Below are 26545 nucleotides of genomic sequence, written 5' to 3'. Positions count from 1 at the left end.
GCGCGGGCTCTGCTTTCATCCTTCCTTTGCCAATTCCATGTTTCGATTCCATACATTAGAGTGGGTACCAGCACTCCGTTGTCCTAGCATATTGGCTTCCATGGACATTCAATATTGAAAATTTGTTTATACGCGTTAACTAGGTACTTATGATAAATAAAATAAAATAAACAAATTTAAATTAAATATCTATTTATTTCCAATATCACATATTTGTCTTTCAAAAATCGCAAAATTGCAAAAAATCATTAAAATACATACAATAATTAAATGAAGCAAAATGTATTATAAAACTCACGAGGCATTTTTTCCCTCACTGTTTTAGTTTTTACGGAATTGAAGGAAATACATGTAGTATATTTTAACTTAATAAAATCCGACTATTATTTTAAAATTAAATTTCATTTTGTAAACCACTATTTCTTAAAATCTATTGTGACACGATGTAAAATGGATAGATAGAGTAGCCTCAATGTGACCGCTGAATGAATTAATGAAATCAAAATACATATGTATTATTTAATAATAATGTTTCTTGTTCATAAATCTGGGTTTCTCCACTTGAAGTTATTGTTACATTTCGACATCTCATCATTATTATGGATGTCTGGGTATTAACAGGGCTTATGACCTGTCATAAGCTGGTAACAATACCATAACTCTGCGCGGGCGTAAATATGTAATATGAGATTCGCCATTATGGCATATTTGTGTTTTTCATTTCATTATATAATCCGGCAGTCACTTTGTGGTAATATATATTCATTTTTAATTTAAATTTCACTTGGTATATACGACTATTTCTTCAAATCTATTATGACACGTGTTTCGATTTTCATTTGATTTCACATATAACAACAATAAAGTAGAAATCCTAAAAGATTAAGCGCGTTTACCATTACACTACGGAGGCGGACAATTTTTATATTTAAAGTTACTTTAATGTCTTGTAATTTATTGTCCACCTCCGTAGTGTAATGGTCAACATGCTCGGCAATCGTTCTGGATGTCCCGGGCTCGATTTCCAGGGGGGGTCAAATAAATATAAGTGATTTTTTCACTCTAATATTTATTCAATATTACCCTGAACTGGTGGTACCTGAAGCGGAGGGCGAATCACCTTTCCATCATGTGTTTATGATCAAGATAACACTGCGTTTATAGGATGCTGTGCCCTATGCACCATTGGGATGCGGATAAGGGTAAAAGAGAGAATTCACGAATGAAAATTCGAAGCAAAAACCTCGCTTTCACAGGTGCTTGAAAATTATGCGGAAATGCATCAAAACACGTGCCATGATAGATTTTAAGAAATATCGATGTTTACCAAGTGAAATTTAAATTTAAAAAAGGATGAAATATGTTTTTTATCGATTGGCAGATGTAGAAGTTTGTCTCGAGGTGGTGGCAGGGTCCGCTCAGCCCTGCTGCTGCTGCACGGTGGCTATGCACTGGTTGAACTTGGTCGCATAGTCGTAGGGCAGCTCTCCCGAGCAGCCGTAGCCGCCCTTCTTGTGGATGGCCATGTGGTCGTAGCAGTTGATCACTCCGTCCTTGTTGCAGTCCTGGGAACAGAGACAGGACGATTGTTTTAAAACTATTTTAAAATTGTCAAAACAACAGAAAAAAGCTATGCAAATGATTTACTTCACACACGATTACCGAAATTCAATTCGGCAAGAAGTTGTTTTTTCACATTTTGACAACTCTTCATAGATGATGTAGAATATGGAAGTCTGGGCTTATGACCCGTCAAAGGTTGGTAAAGTTCATTCCTTTCAAGAACGTCATAAATCAAAAAACCTCATTTTTCAGGAGAACGTTTTCAAAGTTTAAAAATATAACAAAATGCATTAAAAATAAATATCAAGCCACTTATGTAACTTTTAAGTGTGCAACAAATCTTTTTAGGTACAATCTGAAGGTTTTTTCTCCATTTGAAAAATATTAAGTATATTTAAAAAAATAATTAAACAATACCTTAAAAATAAATATTGAGCCACTTATTGAACTTTTTACCGTGCAACAGATCTATTTAGATAAACCTGAAGGTTTTTTTCTCCATTTGAAAAATATTTTGTACCTATATTTAAAAAAATAATTTAACAATGCCTTTTCTTCAAAATGCAAAAAACAACATTTTTGTTGTTTGTTGAAGTGGCATGAAGTTGATATTTTCAATTAAGGCATAAATACAGCTTCTGAATTTTGAGTAATGTGGTAGTCAATCATGGGTGACTATTACACAGCGTATTAAGTGATCAATTCAACTAACCATTGACGGGTCGTAAGCCCTGAAATGCCCAGACTTCCTTATGCCTCTTTATATATGTTCAGAAAATGAAAATCTTCGTTTATTTCAATTTTGCTTCAGAACAGCGTAACAATTGATTTTTTTTTTATTAATTATCTAATTGGTTTAATTGATCTAATATGGCGGCTAACTACAACACAAATATAATCTCAATAAAAAAAATCTATGGATTGAATTGAAGATTTCCATATACCTAATAATGTTTCTAAAGAAAGAAAATTGTACGGCATTGTTTAATTCAATATTTTGTTATATATTTTATTTATACGCCATCTGTGGTCGAAAAGACAAATGTACGAGTACCTATATAATCAAAGTGCTTACAATATGATAACAGTTTAATTAACGTAATTCACTGTCCAGAGGGCGCTAGTATAGACATTGATTAATTACAGTGATACCTCACATAACGTACTTAATTCGTTCCAGGAGTAAGTTCGTTTTATGAAACGCGTCTTCCTATAACTATAAATGTTTGAAAAAATCGATCTGTAGCAAAATATTTTAACATGGTTCTGTAACATAAAAAAAACTCAGTTTTAGGAGAGTCTATCGAGGCTTTAGAGGCTAGACTTCTTAAACATGTTCTCCCCATTCGGCAAGGATGTCATCGATTTCAGCAGTTGAGATTGGTTGATTTTATTGCTCCTCCTCTTTGTCACATGAAGCTTCCCTTCGATCTTCATCAAGTTGCTGGACTAGAAGTGCTTGGAGCTCTTCGAGCGTCAATATGAAATACGATACATACAGTCCGCTGTGTGAAGCTTAGTTCGTTGTGTAAGTCGCGTAATGGTTGAACGAAAAGTTCGTTGTGCGTAGCGTTCGTTATGCGAGGCATCACTATACTTCTTTGATAAGTGGAATATTTTTTCAGTTCTATTAGATTAAAAATAGTAAAATTAAATAACGAACCTGTCCAAACTTAGCCATGTATCCCTGAACAGCCCTGGCAGCACAAATGGGCTCATTCACGCAGTTGGAGTATGCTGGAAAAAGGTTGTACCATTATTATCTTACACTTTATTTCTCAATGATTTTTTAAAGACCGTAAAAACCAAACAAATTTGTACGTAGAGCAAAAAATGTACAGTTGAACAAAAGCATTATTTTTTTTTTAAACGTAAAGATTATCGATGTGAAAAAAGTTAAATCCACTATTTCTTCCTTTTAATTTACATGTTTGGTTTTGCCTGATCAAAATATTTATTTAAATATTAACAAAAAATATTTGAATACAATTCAGTCTGAAGGAACAAAAACACAAGAATTGTCAGTAAAATGAAGATATACAAAAAACATGTGTTCGACCAATAGCCACTTATGGAATCGAGCCAAGGGCAGATACTTATGGAACGAAATCTCGACTTCGAACCTCTGAGATGACCGCTTAAGAAACAATGATTTCCGGAGCATGTGTAAGACGGAAGATACTAGAATAAGCACGTAAACAGAATGTCATACCACAGACCTCAAGAAATGCTAGAAAGACTAAAAGGAACTTGTCACGTGACGCCTTTCAAGGAATGCTCAAAGGATAGAGACCGCCGAAAAGGTGGAGAGATAGCTTGCAGTCGATATCCCAAGAGGAACAGACGGAGGCCCAGGATCTATAGATAGATGAAGATAAAGAACAATAAATTGACTCATGAATAGTTTACCTGTGGGATCATCAGGCAGCTGTCCGCCGTTGGTGGGCTTGCCGGCGTCGGACCAGTAGGCCCACGTGATGCGGAACAGGCCGCACGTCTCGCCGTCGCATTGCAGCGTCAGGTTGCAGTTGGAGATGGCCTGGCAGATGCAGCCCAGGCACACGTCCGTCACCGGAGGAAGACCATCAGCTGCTGCAACCCAAAAATATATTCTCTTCAACTTCAAATACAAAATATGTACAACATATCATGGTAGAAAGATGCCTTGAAATAGATAAGATAGTAAGTTTTCTACCGACATTTCTTGGTGGTTGAGATGGATTGGGAATGTGAATCGAACAAGTTCCAATACAAAATACGACATATTATTATAGAAAGATGCCTTTTTATAGATATAAATTAAATTTAAATTTTCTACCGACATTTCTTGGTGGTCTGATTTTTATAAAAGGTGTGTTGAAATGGTTTGGGCATGTGAATCGAATAAGTGAAGAAAGTAAAACAAATTTATGAAGTGAATGTGGTCGGTACAAGAAGCAGATGAGAACCGTAGAAAACCTGGCATGATCAAGTATTTCAAATACTTGGGCGTGATCAGGTTTACTTCCTTCAATACTTCTCAAAAATACAAAATCATGTCTATTAATATTTTACATCCAGATCCACATTAATTTCTTTCGAAAATCATGACTTTGGAATATTGTGATTTAACATTTATTTATTGCTTAATTCTGTTAAAATGTCTAAGGTTTTTTATTTCAGATATGCTGACAGATACATCTCATGACGCATGTGCGTGTTAATATCACATTGAAATCAAAATGAATCCCATGATTTTTCCACCATAATGATACTAGATTTATTTACTTGTCCGATTGACCCGGATCATCTCGACCCACAGCAGTGGGAAGATCTCGTACGAAACAATGCAATAAATACACATTTATATAGAAGACATACAACCAGTTAGTAATAAATCCAATAAAGGTAGGTAGCTAATCATGTCGAGTCCGTGAAAACTAGTACACTTACAAGATCAGAGATTTCTTCATATTGGAAAAACCCGGAATAAGAACACTCTTTTCAGTAACTCTATTTTGTGAGAATTTCTGTAACGCCCGTAGGTATCCAGGATTGTGAATCATTGTTTTTTTGTCTAGTCTCTTGTGCTAAATTCTTATGTTGGCGAACCAACCGGAACGATTAACAGGACTCACCAAGGTATACCTGTCCTGACTGACGTATTATCACGACTTGTTATAATATACTGCGAGGTGAGACCAGTAATACTAGATCGTTAGCATCTAAGCGATATATATAATCAAGTCGGTTGTTTTGCAAAAAAATATATCGCTGGTCGTGAACCTAACGGGAAGACCTGTGCTGAACTGGAGAGATGATATCATGCAACACATCCCAGTGAGATGATACAATATCACAGAATATAACTAGTTATAAAATATTGCACTAGGATGTATGAAACCGCTTTCATCAGCGGTGGCCAACCTTTTTTTATTTGCGTCCCATCTGATAAATCCCATTTTGATAAATCATAAAACAGAAATGATTATAATTGACATATTTTTAATGCAATTAAATTAAAATTATCTACACCATGCAGGTAATGTATAATCTAACTAACTAACTAACCATCACGCCGCTTCCCCGCAGGGGTAGGCAGAGAGAATCGAACGCCACACCACTCTGTCTTTGCAAACATTCTTTGCCTCTTCTACATTCATGCATCTCCTCATACATACCCGACGATTATTACGACTCCTGACCCGGCCGCTTTCAAGTATTTGACATACCTGATTGTGCCAAGTATAATGTATAATCTTTTTACTATGATACCAGCTTTGGGCTAGATTCGATTGAATTTACTTATAGGTTTAAATTTCCAAGCTTTATCAATTTAAACTCAGTTATCAATCAGTATTGTCGGGTACATAATGATGCCAAAAAGAAAATTGAAATAAAAATGATTTTCTATTGAACAGAATTATAGTTCATGTTATCTGAACTATGTAGACAAGTGTTATCTATCAATTTTAGTCGACCATGTGGATTAAATATAGTTTTTAAAGTATGTAACAAAATAAAAATTTAACTTTCACATATCGCTCACTCCTTTCAAGAACGTCATAAATCAAAAATCGTCATTTTTTAGTTGCGCATGTTTTCGGAACGCCCAGAAAATGTACTATATCCCAGCAAAAGAGGCATATTTTTAACTTAATATTTACCCACTATAGGGCAGAAAGTGTTGTTTTTGCATTTTGAAGAACAGGTATTGTTTAATTATTTTTTTAAATATACTAAATATTTTTCAAATGGAGAAAATACTTTCAGATTGTACCTAAAAAGATTTGTTGCATACTTAAAAGTTACATAAGTGGCTTAATATTTATTTTTAATGCATTGTGTTTTATTTTTAAACTCTAAAAACGTTCTCCTGAATTATCGCGTTTTTTTATTTATGACGTTCTTGAAAGGAGTGAGCGATATGTAATAATGACATACACGAGGATGAATTCTCTCGACGAGAATTGGGTAAGTTTTGAAATAACCTGAAAATCTAAAATCAATTTTGAGTGAGATCTCCACTCTTCCTTCCCTCAGCTTCTTAAATATGACAAATCCAACAAAATTTCTGATATTTTTGTAAAAATATCCCAAAGGGGTCTTAGAAAACACGTCAACACTATATGTACATAAACAGTGTGTGGTTCCTGAAGCGTGAGACTTATTAAGTAAGCCAACGATCAAGTTAGCTCCTTATTATCCTGCTGTTTACATCTCAACAGAGATGAAAAGGTTATGGAAGTCTAGGTATTAATAAGGTGTATGACCTGTCATATGTTAGTTTATGTGATAATTTTATACACATTAAATATTCACCAGTCTACTCATGATTGACAACCACACTACTCAAATTTAAGAAGTTGTATTTATGTATATCCTTAAATTGACACCTTATTTCACATCGGCACCAACTATGGTAGAGTTGAGTAATTAAGTTGGGGTTATCCTGTTGTAATACCCTATGCACTGCCATCATACATCAGATGCGAATTTAGAAAATACATTTTGTTTAGCCTTAGCTAATATTGTTTCTTGAAATTTCCGCTAAATAACCTTGCATTCTTGTGAAATTCTTGGGATAATATTTTACGGAAATATGTAATTTGAAGTATAGAATCTCGTAATAACGGCTAATAATGCCGATTACCGAAGTACTTGTCCATACATATTGGTTTTACATGAATACATTTGGAAGTAAATGGCCGTGAACTGGGTATTTAGCAATGTATTATTATGAGCTGATCTTGTGTAGTGAGGTGACATCATTACACATATATGGTACATTCTAAGGTACCTACCTTCTTATTGTAAGATGTATCAAATAACTAATAATCTTATTGGAACAAAATACCTGTTATGAAGGTGTTTTGTTTTGGTAATGACTACTATTATACGACTATTATCATAAACTTTAGTCTATGATTTTAAAGCAAGGTAAAAACAATATATAATTAAATATTTCTTTTGAATGTCATTATTGGTATTTTATTATTAATAAATAATACAACAAAAACAAAACTGATCGAAAATAATTCATCTTCTCTTGTTTTGGATTTATCGATGCCGTTAGTTCCGCCTATTAACTATAACCAGGGGCGTGCATTCCATATAGGCAGAAAAGCAGAGCCTACAAAAACGCAACCAGTACCTACCATACCTTACTAAGCAGTAGGTACCTATCTTACCTTACTACCCACCTCTACTGCCTACCCTAATTAATTCTCTGTACACGCAACTGACTAAAAGTATATATATATATATATATATATATATATATATATATACTTAATCCATCTATTTAATATATAATTAAAAGCCTATTAACGAAATCTTAACTTGCAGTATACAATATAATTTATGTTCCAACCCTAATGTATGATGGAAAAGAAGCTTGGAGTTGGTAAAAGAAGGATGATAGTAGACTATATGCATCCGAAATGCGTTCTCTCAGGCGAATATGCGACAAAACGTTGTATTATAGATGTTCGAATGGTGGTATAAGAAAATAATGCAAGATGGAGATAAGCATTATCGATAAAATTAAGAAAGGTTTGGTTGAGATGGTCTGGGCATATGAATCGAATTAGTGAAGCTTTCTTTAAAAGTAAGTTAATATACTATTTATTATTAATAAAACAAATTTATGTATCATCACACAATAAGTTCAAGCTGCTAAGTTGACAGAATCAACCGTAGAAGTAGCCAGATGCACATTCTACCGCGAATGTTCAAGTTAATTGTCGTCATGAAGTATAAAAAAAATGGCTATTGACTCCGTTCCTCTGAACTTACCCAGAAAATCTTCTATTGAATATATAACACCCAAATTTGACCTTGTACATTGTACATATAAACAGTACTATTGAATACCTAAGCTAGTACAATTTTAAATATACAATCTGGTGGGTTCATCTATTCCTAAGTACTTTTTATTCCCCGTTTCCTTTCTCATATATCAGTAATATCCATATTCTTGTGCTCCTCCACTTTCATCATCTGTATCTCATTAAACATATCCCACTTATAAAGCCAAGTATCTGGATGGCAAGACTAATCACCTTGCCTTCGTTATTACTTTAACACCTTGTGTAAAGTTAATAATCACATTTATACCGCATCGATCCTATGTGATACCCTTTGCACCATTTAGGTGATCATAGGGGTCGATTAAAGAAAACTCATAAAATCAAATTTAATGCGAATTTTATTCATAATTCACATTTCATATTTAGGATAGGTTTATAAGCTTGATAATATTGAATTTAAAAAAAAACATGTATTTGTATGTTATGTATACAATAAACATCCGCTACATAAACCCGACCTTGACATTTATAATGATGAATAAATCTTGAATTACAATAATTTATTTCATATAATTTAAAGAGAAACATAAATGAATCCGGCAACGAAATGTAGGTACATACATCTAACACTGTGATCATGGGATAATTATGAAGTTCATCATTCTACTCATTGCAACCACACGGTTGATTTTTAAGTAACCTTAATATTATATTAAAATTTACATATCATATTAAGATTCTTTCATAACTTTTACACTTAATAGAAAACGCCTGAATTTAAAAAAAATATCGTTTTATTATATTTTCAGTTATTATACAGTGAAAAGATCGTTACTGAGTTTATTAATACGCATATTACTTTGCGTCAAACATTGATTTGATATTTTTATTACCAACGTTTCGCTACCTTTATCTTGTAAAATATTTTAAATTATTCAAAACGTTATTATTATTATTTTAACTAATGACAAATTTGAATTTATAAACGCAGATTTTCCCCATGTTTTTTCTTTGTAAGCGTATTTTACACTGTTCAAGTATTTATATTTTAATTTGCTATTACCCCGTTTGTTAAAGGCAACGAAAATGTATTTGTATATTTAAATAATTAGATTTTATTATTATATCAAGTCGTGGGAGCCTGAGGTCACCATTGTTCAGTGCATCCTTTCGGGAAAACCGTGATACCACGCATTCAGGCTCCATAATATGTAATTGTTATGGTTTCATAACGTCATCCCGAAGGTGACACAACATAAGAACACTGACGTCATATCTTTAAAATATTAGGGTACTTCTAAAGTATTATACTAAGCACACAGGGGTATATCTGCATAAAAAATAATGGAATTACTATGACAAGATAACGCGTTAAGGGCGCACTCTCAAATATACAATTCAGTACCCGACAAGCTGCGCGAGCCACACATGTTTCCGAGCATATTTTTTAATGAATAAATTTTGATATTTGTTTTTAAAATGTTTTTACAATAATTTATTTTTTTAAAGATTCTTTTAGCTCCTTTCAATAACCCTTTTCTTTTTAAAAAAAAAGTATATTTATTTCAAAGAACAACTTATTTATTCAATACCTAAAATGTATATAATAGGTTAAGACAATGAATTCTACCTCTTTGTTCCTTTATATGTTCAATATATCACGAAAAATCACGAGATAATGACAAAACAGGAATTTTCAAAACGTTAAAACTATATTAAAGATGAAATCCATTTTTGTAGATGCCAGATGTAGGGACCTACGCGATATACTCGTATTATGTAGGATACATTTTTGCATCAATTAATCATCAAACCATTTAAGTAATATGTATAATATGTTATCTACTTATATGTATTTATGTTTCAAGCGCTTCGTCATGATAGAGCCTTGTCAAAATATTGTGACAGACCGGTTTTACACTTGGTATTCATCGCATTGTGCTCTCAATAATCCGACAGGTCACAATACTTACTCGTACTGTTGTGACAGGATTCTAAATGTCATGGTAATCCATTTAACACACGCGATTGTGTCTGGTAAGTGGTTTATAATGAAAGAGAAGAAAGACATATGGTATCGGGTGATGGTGATGTGGAAAGCTGGATCGATTAATGTCTAGAATGCGAGTTATAGATTACTTTGTACTTGACCATGGATGTGATGTCATACGACCATTGTTATAAGTTGACATAATATAATCTGTAGTTTGTAAACCTGTTTTTTTTATTATCCTTATGGAGTTCCGCTATGTCAGATTAATCATATAAATCAGATGATTAGTAAGTAATTGATACTAGATTCGGATAAGATCCGTTCAATCAGAAGATCCGAATCACTTAAGTGATCCGTTCACTAAGACCACATCAATTAAGCGATGGATCGTTCGTCAGATGAGTAGGGAGAATTATAAACGACTCGCTGTTAAATTGTAGAGCGTCGACCTTTTAAAAAAGGTCGCTGGGAAATTTTAGAAGTCTACTTTTTCCAAATTTTTCCAGGGGACCTTTAATTGTTACAGCTCTTTGGTCTTCAATTTATCAGTGAATCAGTAAATATCGGTAAATCGATAAACCTGTGATTCAGTAAACTGGTTTGGGTATGTAAACTCAAAATTGGCATCTGGTCACTCCATCAATATAAATGAACGGGTCATTTAGACCCACGTTTATTAGACACTAATACTGTATGTATACCCGTACACGTAGTACCTGTTTTCGTAGACTAATTTGTAGAAGAATAGACCCATAGGTCTACCGATTGTAAAATAATCGAAAGTGATAGACAAGCGATCGAATGGTGTTACTAGGAAGATTGCCAATAAGAGTGTTAAGACATGTATATGTTGTGTCGTGGTGAGTTCTGTCCCCGATTGGGTCATCTGACCCTTAGGTCACCAAACCTGTCTTTAAAGTACATTATTACATTTAACGTAGATATGTGTAATTCAGATTTCATAAAACACATGTTCAGTGTGGTGACATACTATATATGTGGTACTCATATGGGTCTAGTTAACATTACTGATTGGTATTATTTTTGACATCTCATCAAAGATGAAGAAGAATATGGAAGTCTGGGCATTTACGGGGCTGACGACCGTCATCGGCTGGTTTAAGTGATCACTCTTTACACACGTGTAACATTCACCAATTCTACCCATTATTGACAACCACACTACTCAAATTCTTGGAAATTCTGTATATATGAACCAATTTAGAAACCTTGTTCTTGAATCACTAGAACTTCACTAGAGACATCTATTGGTGAGATGTAAAGAAGCTTTTTATTAAGCAGAAACTCTTATATCAGTATGTGAGATCCGAATCCTGGATTATAATCACACACATGAGAAACGCCAGAAAATACCATTTTCATTTTTATTATTTAAGCTTATAATTTGACCAGACAATTTATTTACAACATTTTGAGTGTGTCCAAATACTTGTTCGCAAAATCTGGATTATCTCCAATTACAGGAGTTATTTTCATATTATTTTTGACATCTCATCAAAGATGAAGAAGAATATAATATAATAATACAGCCTATGACGGTCGACGGTATGAAAATAACTCCTGTAATTGGAGATAATCCAGATTTTGTGAACAAGTATTTGGACACACTCAAAATGTTACTGATTGGTATTAAAATATCTAGATATTTTGCTTATCTATAGCATTGTTACTTTCGGTATGGTATTCGTTACTTTTCATCTGTTTATATATCATTCCAGCTTAAGTTAATGACCAAATTGTCAAATAATAAATAACGCAATCAAATTGTTGGGTATTTATCGTTTAGTTATGGAGCCCAAAAACCTAGTTATGAAAAGACATATTGTAAAGAAGTTTTTTTTTTTTTTTTTTTTTATTCATTTAATATATTTACATTTTTATTTATAACATAATAACATTTGAATCATTTATACATATGTAGAACTTTTATATTTCGATTCGCTGTGCCTCTCCATAAAAGAGTCTGTGCTCTTGTGCTTGGAAAGGGACTTACACTCGTGGTTTAATGTTATATAATAAAAGATATAATAGTTTTTTTAATATATTTTTTTAAAGATTTAAATGTATAGAGCTTTAATTTTTTTCTTGAGGATTTTTATATCATCTATTTTTTTTATTTCTTTAGGGAGTTTATTGAAATGTTTGATTGCCAAATATTTGAAGTTTTGCTGAAATTGCTTGGTGTTGCATTTTGGAATAGAAAAATCGTTTGAGAATCTCGATGATAAATTCTTTGTTAAATTTAAATAGTTGTCACCCTTAAGTATTTGAAAAACTGCGGTTTTTTTATAAATGGATTCTATATTTGGGACTTGAAATTTTTTAAATAATAATTTTGTTGGAAATATGTTTTTTTTTTTCAAGATGACTTTAATTATGGTTTTCTGTACTATTTTCACTGAGTTCAGTATGTTGTTGTATGAGCCTCCCCATGCAATAATGCCATACTGTAGTAGTGAGTGAACGATAGCATAGTAAACTCTTTTTAGGTTGTCGATGGTTAGTATGTTTCGGATTCTAATGAATATATATATGCATTTTCTTATTCGTTTTACTAGTTCATTAATGTGACTATGGTATTTCAAATGTTGGTCTATTATAACACCTAGATATTTTATTTCTTTTTTTGGACATAAAACAGAACATAAGTTTTTGCAATTTGAATCCCTGCAGTCACCATTGTGAATTGTAATTTTTATATTTGTCGGTATTTTGAGTTTATGGATACAAAATGGGATAAAGAATGTTTTATCTGTATTTATGAAGTTGTTGATTAATTCGGTTTTTATATATTATACTATGTATAACTTCCATATTACTATGCATTATGTATAAATTCCATACTTTTGTTACGCCACAACTTATAAAAGTATCCAAGATGCAATAATTAAAAATAATTACAAGGAAGTATTTAGATAGACTTAAATTGTTCGTAATGTTAGTTACGTCGTAGTACAGATTTCACAATATAAACAATGTTGTGTGTTGTCCTTTAGCCTGTTCTTCGCATTTGCCTTAATCTCGGGAATCGTCTTCCTTTCAAATGTCCTTTGAGTTTGGGGAACAAGAAGAAGTCAAAAGGAGCGAGATCGGGTGAGTTGGGTGGGTGGGGAAGAACAATGATCGAGTGTTTGACCAAAACTGACCAGTTCTGAAACCTAATTGGGTACAAGCTGATGAAACGACAACCCTCCAGCACTACTGCCACTTCACTTCACTTATAGTCACTTAGCATAAAAGCTATACAGTTTGAGGTTGTTTCTTTTCGTATGGCATGAATCAGATAGAACATTTTAAATAAGAATGGATTTTTCTCATGTGTTATTATTGGCTAATAAATTAATATGAATGGGGCGTATCCCTTTATGTATCTGCTTTAAAGATCTGTAATAGAAGTAGTGTAGATTCGTTTCTGTGACGTCATTCGTTTCCAACTTACAAAGGCTTACGTTTTTACGAAGGCGAATTTTGCAAAATAACGATGAATGAAAATATTGATTATATCGGCTGTTATAAACAAAAAACGAGTCTAATACAATCCTTTATAGGTTGAGTATTTTGAATTAAATATTCCTCCCGTCTGAAAATTATCCATTATAAAATTAGTCACTCTTGCATAGTCAGTTACCAAATAGATACTGTCTACATGAAGTCTTCGCATAATAATTATTCACAACCAGAAGTAATAATTCACATTTTATTTTCCGTTAAATTTATACCGTCCTTGGATTAATTTACGATAATAATTTCATATTATTGTAGGCAACGAGATGGTGTAAAGGTCAGGAGCATTTGTTTTAGTTGTCTGTGCGTTATTAATGCAATGCCAACACTTCCAAAGTGCACCTAACTGATAAAGAAATTTAAATATAATTTATATTTGAAGCACTAACTTTGTGATTTTCCATTTTATAATTAAAATGTAACTTTGTTTTAAAATCACTTTAAATATTTTATTTTAACTTAATTATAATTTCTACCGGTTTCGAAGCTAACCGCTTCTTTATCAAGACTGATTAATAGTATCAATCAGTCTTGATAAAGAAGCGGTTAGCTTCGAAACCGGTAGACATTATAATTAAGTTATAATAAAATATTTATAGTGATTTAAAAGAAAGTTATATTTTAATTATGAAATTTTAATGGATTAATAATAATACATTTTAATTATTTGCGTGACACAAGCCTCTATGTTATATATTTGTCTGCAGGTAGGATAGCAAGTCTATGAAAAATACCTCCCAAATACCCAGAATACTTCAAAACAAATATTTCTTGAATTTATTTTGCAATTGGCGAGAATCGAACCCGCGACGCCAGTTTCGCAGTCAGTCTACCCGAATATCGGTAAGTACATACTTAGATATTGACATTAACGATGTACTTGTGTACTTGTGTAGTACTTTGTACAAAAAATACTAAAAAGAAAAGCTTTTTTTCATCAATTAGAAAAGTTAGAATGTACATAGGTAGGAAAGCGGTTAAGATTTAAATCTTGAACATAACTAATCGAAAGAGGTTATTGATATCTCAATCGATGATGATATTGAAGAATATGGAAGTCTAGGTATTTACAGAGCTTACAACCCGTCATGGGTTGGTTTAAGTGATCACTTTAAACGCGTATAACATTTACAAATCCGTCTATATTGACAACAACACTACCTAAATTTCGGAAGTAGTTACGTATATGCTTCAATTGACACCTTCTTTCACATGCGAGTTATCGACACCATCTATGGTTGATATGAGACACAATTTAAATTAATATAAATTATTTGATAAACCAAAATATAGCCTCGCATTCTGTTCAAAACCCTCATAAAAATATTATAATAATTTGTTTTATACAATGATGGGGATGGATAAACATTTCATTAATGATACCAATTTCTTTTTTTTATAAATGACACGTTCAATTTGCAGATACCTTTAAGCGGGTACCTTATTTATTCCAGTAACGTAAGAACTGCATAAAGTTAGTGACTGAAAGAAGGTTCATATGCAAACTACAAGATACATCGACCTCAATGACCTTCAAATGACCTTCTGATACTGTGCGGATATACTAAATGAGCCTTTAAAAATATACTAAATATCTTTCAGTATTGAAATTTGTGTATTGACTAAAATCGCTAAGTTTATTATGATGTATTTTCACCTGTTAATGAGAACATTTGTAGTTTTCCAAACTAGTAGTGTTTACATTAATAAACTAAACTAAAAAGTGGTTTTATACAAATGTTTTATTTTTATATATAAATCACGTTTATACTAAATCCATAAATTATATAAGCTTATTAAAATCTTTGTTAATGTAAGTTCAATATTAGTTTCAAATAAAGTATTAGGAGCAATTCGTAAATCAAATTATTTATTAATACGCAAAAAAATTGAGCATATCACGGCTGGCCAAACTTCAAACACAGTAAGGGACATTTTTTTAGAGAAACATTTTTTTTTGCATTTTTGGACTAAGTAGATTCTACTTAGTCCTAAATGCAAAAAAAAAAGTTTCTCTAAAAAAATGTCCCTTACTGTGTTTTAAGTTTGGACAGCCGATCACCGATTACTAACTATAATATTTTTTATTGTCCGCAGGGTACCTAAAAATTACACATTTTCGAATTATCGTTATAAGCTAGCGACGTAGTGAATCCGTTTCGTATATTCAAATCACCAGGTCAGATTCAAACAAAATTCTCTGAATATTTGTGGCATTCAATGGTGAAAATGATACTACATTAGAATGAATGATGCAGTGCTGTCTTGACTGTTTGCGTACGAAATTTTGTACGTTACTCTTAAGTAGTGGTCATCCACTAGGAACCCTTATATCTATATATCCAATTTAAATACTCTCTTCTTTATACTACCTAAAAATAATGTAGAAATATTATATATTTAAACAAGTACCGTTTATAATCTTTGTATCCATTCTTTCTTATAAAGTAAATGACATTTTTAATACGACCGGATTTATTTTTCAAAAACTTGGTCATATTATACTAAATACATTGATTTTTATTTAAAATAATAATTCTTTAAAAATAAGATTAACATATGATAATTAATAATTTTTGTGGGTTATCGTTTTCATAACAAATGACCGCAATTCGCAATGCTATTAATTTAATGTGCAAAGATGGCCGCATCGAAACAGATAACAATGTATCAAAAACATGTTTACATGCTTTGGGATTTCGCCTGCCGTGGACACATTTTACAATACTTGTTTAGTAAACAATTTATAATCTACTTATTATGCAACCATGGTTACATGGCCGAATAACACGATCTATTTCACTTCTGTTATCCATTTATTTATAGATTATTTAAAATTTGTTTATTTATTTAGTGACTTTATGTATAATGAGAGTAGGCCAAAGACTTTCATTATGTAATACTTAAAGGTCTTTTGGCCAACCGTTGTTTATGCTTGAGATTGATCGTTTTGGATATTGTGGTTCTATGAAGGTTTTCGTGTAGATCGTTAATGGTGATTGACTTGTGTGCCGTTCAGAAGGGAAATATTTTTTTTTGTGATATGTGTGAGTAATTTGAGAATGCATATACTTATAAGGATTATTTAAGAGCATAGTTGTTGGATTATCCAGATTTGTAATGTATGCACCTACACTGGCGAGCCTGTTTCTATGGATCAATATCTTTTAACCAATATTTCCTCGACAATAAGCTGAACAAAGAAGAAAAAAGCATGAAACGTTGCAAATCAATAAGATATTTAATGAATAAATATATACAGAAATGCTTAACCAGTCTGATATTCAATAAATAACAGAAATAAACCGAAAAAAGGGCTGGAAAATTGTTGCATAATTTTTTTTATGTATTAAGCAAGCATCTTAAAAAGGGGTTACTCAAATAGTTTTTTAGATTTATATATTCCGACAGTTCGTAGATAATATTTATTGATATTTTATTAATTGTTTGTTTACCTAATTAATACGTTGAACTCGCCCGGAAAACTAGTAGGCCTTTTGAAGTACCTATCTAATATTTGTTTTTCACGAGTAAATAACACATTTAGGTGCTCTAAGACATGTAATACGTATATTATGTCTGGTGTTCATCATCCTACCTTGAGCCGAAGAGACGAACGCCATGGCCACTAGAAGCACAACTGCCGCACACTTATTGAACTCCATCCTGGTCGAGGATCAACTGACACTACTTGCAAGGAAGAAGAGAGATACGAGGACGACGCTACTCAGCAGATTGGCTGGTTGCGACTGGTTCTTCCGACGTACAACACGCCTTTAAATAGCTACAGCCTCGTACAGTTCGTCTTATTCTGACAGACTCTTTGTTTACATCGACAACCTCGATCGTGTTTATTATCTGCTAATTTTATATAAAGGATGTGGGAATTTCAATGAGCGTAACTTCAGAATGCGTCAACTGATCGGACTATATATAAATATATACTCTCGTATATCGAGCCCATGAAAAACCCAAAATAAAGATGACTGAATAAAAATGTAATACACAAAATAGAGCATATTTTAACATGCTCAATAAGAAAATTATTATTTTTGACATCTCATCAAAGATGAAGAAGAATATGGAAATCTGGTCTTCATCTTTGATGAGATGTCAAAAATAATATGAAAATAACTCCTGTAATTGGAGATGACCCAGATTTTGTGAACAAGTATTTGTACACACTCAAAATGTTGTAAAGAAAATTATTAACAAGATTTATACTATTTATTATATCGGACACTGGATTATTCGCCCTATGGATGAGATGTCAATTTAAAGATCTCTCAACTTGAAATGAAACATGTATCGTTCCTCCCTTTTATGCCATATTCCAGGCCGTAAGCCCTGGAAAGCTCAGATTTCCATCTTCTTTCATAAAAAAAGGGAAGAACGACACATATTTCATATCAATTTGAGACACCTTTAAAATGAAAATTATTACTGACATAATATTGATGAAATGGATGATGACATTAGTACATAAGTTCAAGATTCGCCCCCATGAGTATTGGTTTGTATGTAAGTATGACATTTGACCGTCATGTATATGAACGTGGGTGTGTCGAAATACAATGAAAATAACATTTTTACAACCTTGGCCATACAACCAAAAAGGTGTTTGGGTGTCGTGACCTCTCAGAGTCCTCGGATCTGTCATCTAGGTCAGATCAGGTCAGGCTGGGTTGTGTCTTTCTATTCTTCCATCACGAGCGTCTCCAGACTGGCATATTCAGTTCGACGAACTGCATATCCGAAAATTTGGAGAGTTCATGAAGAACAAACAGTTGAGAGTCTAAAATTTGATATTCAACTCTTCCAGGTTTGTTCTCTTCGTTACGAATACCACATTTCGAATGCATGAATCTTTTGACTGCCACATTTCGCTTGCTAGGAAGGTCCAAGTTTCCTCGCCATATTTGGGAATGTGAGAACTCAATATCCGATTTTTGTCCTCCTCTTTATGCTACGATCACTTTACACTTTTAAAAGATTAGTTAATGCGTCATTGGTCATGGATATATTACTTATTTCCCTGTTACACCATCCTGATGATGATGATAAACTGTAAAATGACGGCTTCCAGGTTATTTCGGGTATTAAATCTCGTCAGCGTTCCAAAACATTTATTCCTTTTATTGAAAAGAAAGCCAAGTTACATTCACCTACTCGTATGTCTTCTTCTTCTTCTTTTTCTAGATCCTAAGGATCTGTTTGCGCTTCCACTTGTAGCTCTTGGGATGTTGACTCCCAGCTGTCTTTCTACCTTTTTGGAGGTCTGCCTGGGGGTCTGCGCTACGTGGAAGTAATTCAAATCTAGGACATGTTAGATTCTATTTCTGAGTGCTGTCCTTCGAAACCTTTTTCCTTCCAAATATTATGCCGCCTTCACAGTGTCAAAGGGCTTTATGTATTCTCCATAAATATTTATTAAAAATGGGTGAAATATTGAATCCAAACCCGTTGCAATCCTGTTATTAATACCGAATAAGCAGCCATGTATGTCTGTTCTTATTTTTTTATTGATTTAGGTATCAGGAATCTAAGCCAAGGCGTGGTAGTAGTTCGGTCGGTAGTATCGAGTAGTTTCGGTCAATAGACTTTCCCGAACTTTTCGACTTCAAACTGAAAAATCAATTTGAAATAGAACATCGATTACATCAATTGGGAAGAATAAGAGGACACAAAATGCTTTGGTTATTCTTATACTTGTATTGTTGTAGATTCCACATATCAAAATGAGTCACTGATACCGGTTCCAGTTTTAATCGAGATCCGGTTACTGCCCGTGAACTGTCTACCCACCATTCAGCATCCACTAAGATAAAGATCCCATTATATAGCACCTAGAAACATTTGTGTTATGTCTGTGATATTACGTGCGTTTTGAAGCATGTTATATTATAGATGTTCAGTAATAATTGCACTTTAAGTATTGCCATGGGCTATGACTATCTATGTAAACATTATAGTGTGTTTTCATTAATTGATTTGGTAGTTCCCACTCCCTATACATACCCGCCGTTTATTTTGACACTTAACCACTTTTAAGTAAACATTTGAAATACTTGATCATGTCGTAGAATGGATGGAGGAATGCAGCTTTCCAGAAGTGGACCGGGATTAGAGTGGTGGAGGAGATGTTTCGTGATGCTCAGGATAGACAAGGTTTCTCAGAAGTGATCGACAACGTCGGCAAAACGCATGAAGAAGAAAAGAACATAATTTCAAGTTTTCCTCTATCTTCCTCTGCTCCTATTTCTAAGTATATTTGCTTCATAAATTGGCTTTACCGTTCTTTCTTCACTCATTCGTTCCACATGTCTAAACCGTCTCAACACACCTTTCTTAATTTCGTCGATAATTCTTAATGCCTAGCATTTTTTACTTTTTTCCACCATTCAAACGTCTATCACACATTTGAATTGGTTAATCAGAATGTTAGAAACTTAATGCTGCTAGATTGTATCAACTTTTATATTTAATAATGGACCACTGTACAAACAATAAATGTAAATATTTTACATTTTATATCTTGTAAGTTGTTCTACGAATCCTCGTCAGTATAAATAATTCATTCTCAATGTTTAAGGAATGCAAAGGACGTGGGGAGAATAACATTTCACATTTCATTTGAGGAAATTTATTTTTACCTGGAATCGTTTAGGATTGAATAAAAAATTGATATGAGACAAGGTCCTTAACAATAGCAATTCATACCTATACAATTGTTTAAAAAAATAAATTCCGAAGAAAATGGTATAATATTTTTTTACTAATTAATAAAAATAACCATAATTACCGAAATTGCCTTTTGTATGCTGATGATGCTGTGCTTTTTGCCGATACTAGAGAATCCTGCAGGCGCTGGTGTCAAAGGTGTAAATTGTGTCAAAGGTGTAAAAAGTAAATGAAAATCTTGGTGTAATATATTATAAATTAATGGGGGAATTGTGGAACATGTGAATGATTTGATACATAATATTTGAGAAGAATAATTTCTAGGTATATAATGGTTGATAAAGATATAAAAAGAGAGTGAATGCTGGTGACAGAGTGAATAGTGCACAGAAATCAGTTATAGCACAAAAATATATCGACGAAAGCTAAATTGGCTATACACAATGGAATCCTGCTACCAACCCTAATAAAGGGAAGTTAAGCAAAGAATTGGTAAAACATGGACGAAAGTAAACTGCAGTCAAAATACAATCTCTAAGACGGATGTGAGACAAAACGATGTATATTTATCTTTTTAAATAACAAGTTTTACATATTGCCTACACCTCAGGCGTCGTTTAGGGTAAATTTCCATATTACGTTTATGTGTCAAAAATAGCATTTATTTATGTATATATATTTTTTATCATTTGGTACGAATACTTTTTTTTAACTATTGTCTTACAGTTGAGGAAAAATCGTACAACATTCTCAAGAAATACACTTACCAAATGTGGTGTGGGACTAATGTCCTCGACCGTACATACAAGACAATGACATGACGTCATATTTCTGCAAACAAGGCCGACTAGAGACAGGCCTGGGCGCACAAGGGTTTTTGAAATGTCACGTGATCAAATCGGTGTTCTAAAATTTGCAGTTCGAGCCAAGCGGAGTGCGTCGGTGCGTCCAGTGTTTACAAATGGCCGCGATTGTTTATGTTGATGTTCGTTGTTGCTTTATTTGTGTGTTGTTTTGATATTGAATTAAAAGCATATAAACTTCAAAGTGAGTGATTAGACAGTGAAGTGTATTTGAAAATTGAATTGGTAAGTAATTTTCGTATTTATAACACAATTTCGATGTTTATACGAGTTTAAATCTCATTTGACGTTTCAAAACGTTTCAATAAATCGTTGCTACTTTTTAGCTTATATAACAATGCATACTTATTTGTATTTCATTTTTAAGTGTTTATGTAACGTGAATATTGACACGTGTTTTATTTATAACAATACTTAATATTTTCAACAAAATCATTATTTCACATTTGAGGTTATATTTCGCTTACGAATCCATGAGCTCACTCACGAGAGATGATGTCGACTCAAATTTCTGTTCGTTTTCGTTATCATATTAAATTATTGTATTAAACATACACTATTCATGTTGAGTTTATCCAAGATAACCAAACGATAACCTCGGATGACCAAACTTAGCATTCTTAAATTCCTACGCTTAATTTCTTTGTTTCATTACAGGTGGTTTACAAAACAAAATGGGGAGATGTTGCAGCGTTTTTGGATGTAAATCCAACTACCGCTCTCAAAAAGAAAATGTATCCACATTTGCTCTTCCAAAAAACGATGCTCTACGGAAAAAAATGGCTTCGTCGGATTCCTACGGATTTTTCTGGAATAAAAAATCCATATGTTTGCATCAAGCATTTCGAAGAATCCATGATTATACGAAGCGACAGATGCACAGTACGCGAGAAAGCTATAGATGTGCCTCGCAAAATTCCCAAGCTTCGTGAGGGAGCAATTCCTACAATATTTCCGAGTGCTCTCAAATATCTATCCACCGCACCCCAATCAACTAGAAGACTCGCTGATGTGGAGACATCCCGGATGGAGATCGCTCTTCAAAACAGCCTCGATGACCTAAGGAAGCTGAATGAAGCAAAATCCATAAACAGTTTAGACGATTTAACTAAGACCAATCAAATTAAACCAGAATGGGTTTTAACGGAGACAGCGTTACAAAGAGTTTTGTGTTTAATTGACTTAAATGATGTGCCTTGTGTTTTGGGCGCTATTAAAGTAGTGAGTGATTTAAAAATACATTTATATTTAGGTAATAAGTTAGTAAGTAAAAGTCGTCATCCAAGAAATGTGAGTATAATCAAAAACGTAGATGATTTAACTGACGTGATAAATTTTATTGAATCCTCTATCCATGACATTACCATCCCCGCCATTGATTTAAATGATGTTCTAATTATGTTGCAATCACACTTCCCAGATAGTGATCAGAGAATTATGTTCATTATAGAACAAATTAAGTATGCCGCTACCCTAAAAAATCTCCGTCGATACAGCGGGAATACTTTGATATTTGCAGCGTCAATGTTTGTACACTCCTCGGCTACGTATCATATGTTATTTAATACTAATTATTTGTGCATTCCTCTTGCTACAGCATTGGTATGGTTTAGTTTGCAAACAATTTTAGATTATTGTCCTGATGTTTTTATTAGTGGCCAGAATCAACTCTATATTTTAAATAAGATAAGTGTTTCTAAATTAAATTATTATTTCTTGAATCAAGGTGATTTTTTAAATGAATGTATTTGTAATAAGACTTTGCTAATAATATTAGAAAATATTTGCCATAGAACCTGTAAAATCCTTTTAAGTAACTTAGCAAAAATCAAAAATGATGAACTTGCTGCACAAAGTTGTTCGGGATCAAGTAGAAAAGTACTAAAATTTTATTAGTTTTTTCTCATCCATAACCATCAACTATCAAACCTAATGTGTAAACTGTTTGAGTAAATTAATGTAACATGTCTTTAAATTAAATCCTTCACATAACATAAATCACATATTCTCAATTGTCAATTTAACAAAATTGAAGTATTTTGTTAAATTGAGTAGTACAAGATTAAATGCAAATGTTGTAATTGAATCGACTTATGGTCACCAATATTAAGAAATTTACTTACATAATTATAAGCTTCTTTTCATGTCCAATTATTTTTCCATTTGATATCTTATGCTTAAAATATTTGTGTTGAATAGATTTTTTTCAATTACTGTTATATTACATGTTTTTAATGTTAAATGTGTATATGTATATACATATATATATATATATATATATATATATATATATATATATATATATATATATATATATATATATATATATATATATATATATATATATATATATATATATATATATATGTATATATATACATATTTATATATATATATATATATATATATATATATATATATATATATATATATTTATATTTATATAAATATACATATTAGAAATAATTATACTCCTGATGCATGTCTTTTATGGTGAGATTATAGCTTTGTGGTAATTTCTGTCCATTTTAAATTTTAATTTTATATATATACATGTATATGTGTATGTGTATGTGTGTGTATATAAGAAAATAAATAATGCCTTTTTATGTAATATTAATTCGTTTTATTTTTACCTTTCCTTTTTTGTATAAACTGTTATCATTTAAACATCTGGATTTTCGAAAATTGTAGGTTTAAACCTTTAAAAAATTATCCGAAATTCCACTCGCATATCGCACGCGGACAATAGCACTGACTTCGTAATTCGGCGTTTGCGCGCCCAGGCCTGTCTCTAGTAGGCCTTGTCTGCAAACACTCGGCAATGGTGTCATAATACCGCGAACCTTATAAAAACCTACATGCAACAACTGGCTGAAAATTTAGATTACTATTTTTCTTTCTTTCAATTAATCGATTTTGTATACAATCTAAAAAATACAACACCCACTTTGATAGCAAGACGGAAGAAATGGAAAAATCACGGTAATTGAAATTCGACAGAAAAACCTGGAGACCGTTTGTGGACTCCATGTGCTCCACCTAGGGAGTGGATATGGTTTAATAATTGAAATTAAAGGGAGTCATTAGTAGTCTATATCTCAATTTTCTGTAATTTAACCCTTTTGCGTTAGCCACACATTTGACATTATACCTTTAGGTAGTATTTTACGAAAATGACACTGTATAAATTATCCAAATTTATTATTAAAATGATGCTTACTTTCAGCTTAAGTCAATATTACATTCAATTTAAAAGCTAGGCTTTTGTCGATGCAGCATCTTCCACCGATCTCTGTCCAAACCCAGGTTTTCAGATTTTTATACGATACTACCCCTGCCTTCTCTTCTAACAACTCCACGTAACTCCTCGTCGTCTTTTTCCTCTATTTCTTTTATTTTTTCCTCTATTATGAAATACCTTATTATCTTCCATTTGTGTTTCAATTGTTTCTAATAAGGAAATGACGTAAGGTAAAAAAAGATGGCACCCAAAGTTATAGGTTAATTAAGGTCCACCTCCGTAGTGTAATGGTCAGCACGCTTGGCTACCGAGCTGGAGGTCCCGGGTTCGATTTCCAGGGGGGGAGTCAAATAAATATGAGTGATTTTTCAGTCTAATATTTATTCAATATTACCCTGGGCTGGTACCTGAAGCGGAGGGCTGATCACCTTTCCTTCGTGTGTTAATGATCAAGATAACACTGCACTTATATGATGCAGTGCCCTATGCACCAAGGGTGTAAAGAAGAAGATTCTCAACAATGCAGTTTCGCTAACATTGATTTCAATAGACTTACATCTGAAAAAGAGAGATTCAATTTGATTACTGTATAATATCTTGGCGAAAAATGCAATTGATTAAAATGTTTTTTTTTCCTTCAAGGTTTTATAATGATTTTCAACCGTTATGTAAGTAAAGATGGCGGCTAACGCAGCAGGGTTGGGGGCACAAAATCGAGATTTAACACCAATGATAACCTCTATCAATTGCAAAAGAAAAACTGCAGTATTTAATTAATGAAATTTCAAATCACTTATAAATTAGTGTATAAGCAAACTGATTCGGAATGTTTTCATTCGTTATTTTTAACGGGAGGATAAAATAAAATAAAGACTTGCACAATACTTAATTTATAATCAATCTCGATATAGTTGCCGTTATTTTGAAAACATGTGCATTCATAGAAAAATAATATTTAGGCATCTACAATTTTAGAAAATATGCACAAATTGTTTGATAGATTTAGTGGGTAGTTACTCAAAAAACTAAACCTCAATTAAAACCTAAAATATTAAAATTTTATAAATCTACAATAGTTATTTATATTATTCAAAGGTATTTTCGCGATATTAAAAATACATATTACATGTAATTAAAAATAAAGTTTTTATTTAGTTGCCTATTTACATAGGCAGGCATTCATAAAAATAATAATACATTGTAACTCTGAATGTTTTGGTTCAAATTAGTTCCAACTGACATCATGCATTCGACATTCCGATAGTTCTAGCATTGTTATGCTAAATTCATTATTACAATTATAGCCTGTACACTAATCCACAAAATAATATTTACCTATTCAATACGGATTGTTAATAACGTTCTCTTAACAAGTACCTACCTAAGAGTAAAATAAAAATATTTAAAAAAAGAACAATTATATGACAATTTATCAGTTGATTGTTATAAAGTAATATTTTACTATGGTATTAAAGTATTTATTAGTATTCGACTCGCATTTCGTGGTTAAGGATTATTTTTGGCGATGAAAAACTAATAAAAACGCAACCCTGTTAGGTCACTCGTAATTTGGCATTGTATAACACGTTGACTGCCACGGAAATTTTCAGAATTCCGGTCTAAAAGCCAATTCTTTACAAATTATCTTTTACTTCTTGATTTTGAATATTTTTTTTTATAATTTTATTCTCTGTTCATTTATTAATATATTTTCTATTAATGTAAGCCAGAATTTATTTTTTGTTCTCTTCCCAGAAACCATCTACCCATATTAGCACTTATTTACCACGAATTCCATCGTAGCTTTACGAAAATGGCAAGTAAACACAGTACGAGATAACTCGTAGTCGATGTCCTAGCAAAGAACTAAATCTACGAGTTATCT

At 32.4% G+C, this 26545-nt stretch overlaps 1 protein-coding gene across 2 annotated transcripts; it reads right to left on the bottom strand.

Moving 5' to 3' along the window:
• Nucleotides 1-175: 175 nt before the first annotated feature.
• On the bottom strand, nt 176-17631 carry LOC148300341 (lysozyme-like). 2 transcript variants are annotated; one of them, XM_088274910.1, is made up of 4 exons: nt 17471-17631; nt 3973-4155; nt 3227-3300; nt 176-1565 (listed from the first exon to the last, which is right to left on the bottom strand). In XM_088274910.1, the coding sequence occupies exons 1-4, from the start codon at nt 17535-17537 to the stop codon at nt 1419-1421; spliced, it is 471 nt and encodes a 156-aa protein (XP_088131036.1). In that variant the 5' UTR covers nt 17538-17631; the 3' UTR covers nt 176-1418. The 2 variants fall into 2 exon arrangements, with proteins under 2 accessions (XP_088131036.1, XP_088131037.1); XM_088274911.1 differs by having other exon boundaries at nt 3973-4152; nt 17471-17629.
• Nucleotides 17632-26545: the final 8914 nt, after the last annotated feature.

This window comes from Brachycentrus maculatus, unplaced genomic scaffold (genome assembly GCF_059751285.1).
Source record: "Brachycentrus maculatus isolate JH-2025_06_01 unplaced genomic scaffold, ASM5975128v1 h1tg000748l, whole genome shotgun sequence".
In the NCBI taxonomy this organism is placed as follows: domain Eukaryota; kingdom Metazoa; phylum Arthropoda; class Insecta; order Trichoptera; family Brachycentridae; genus Brachycentrus; species Brachycentrus maculatus.
This window is presented reverse-complemented; position numbering and strand designations above follow the sequence as displayed.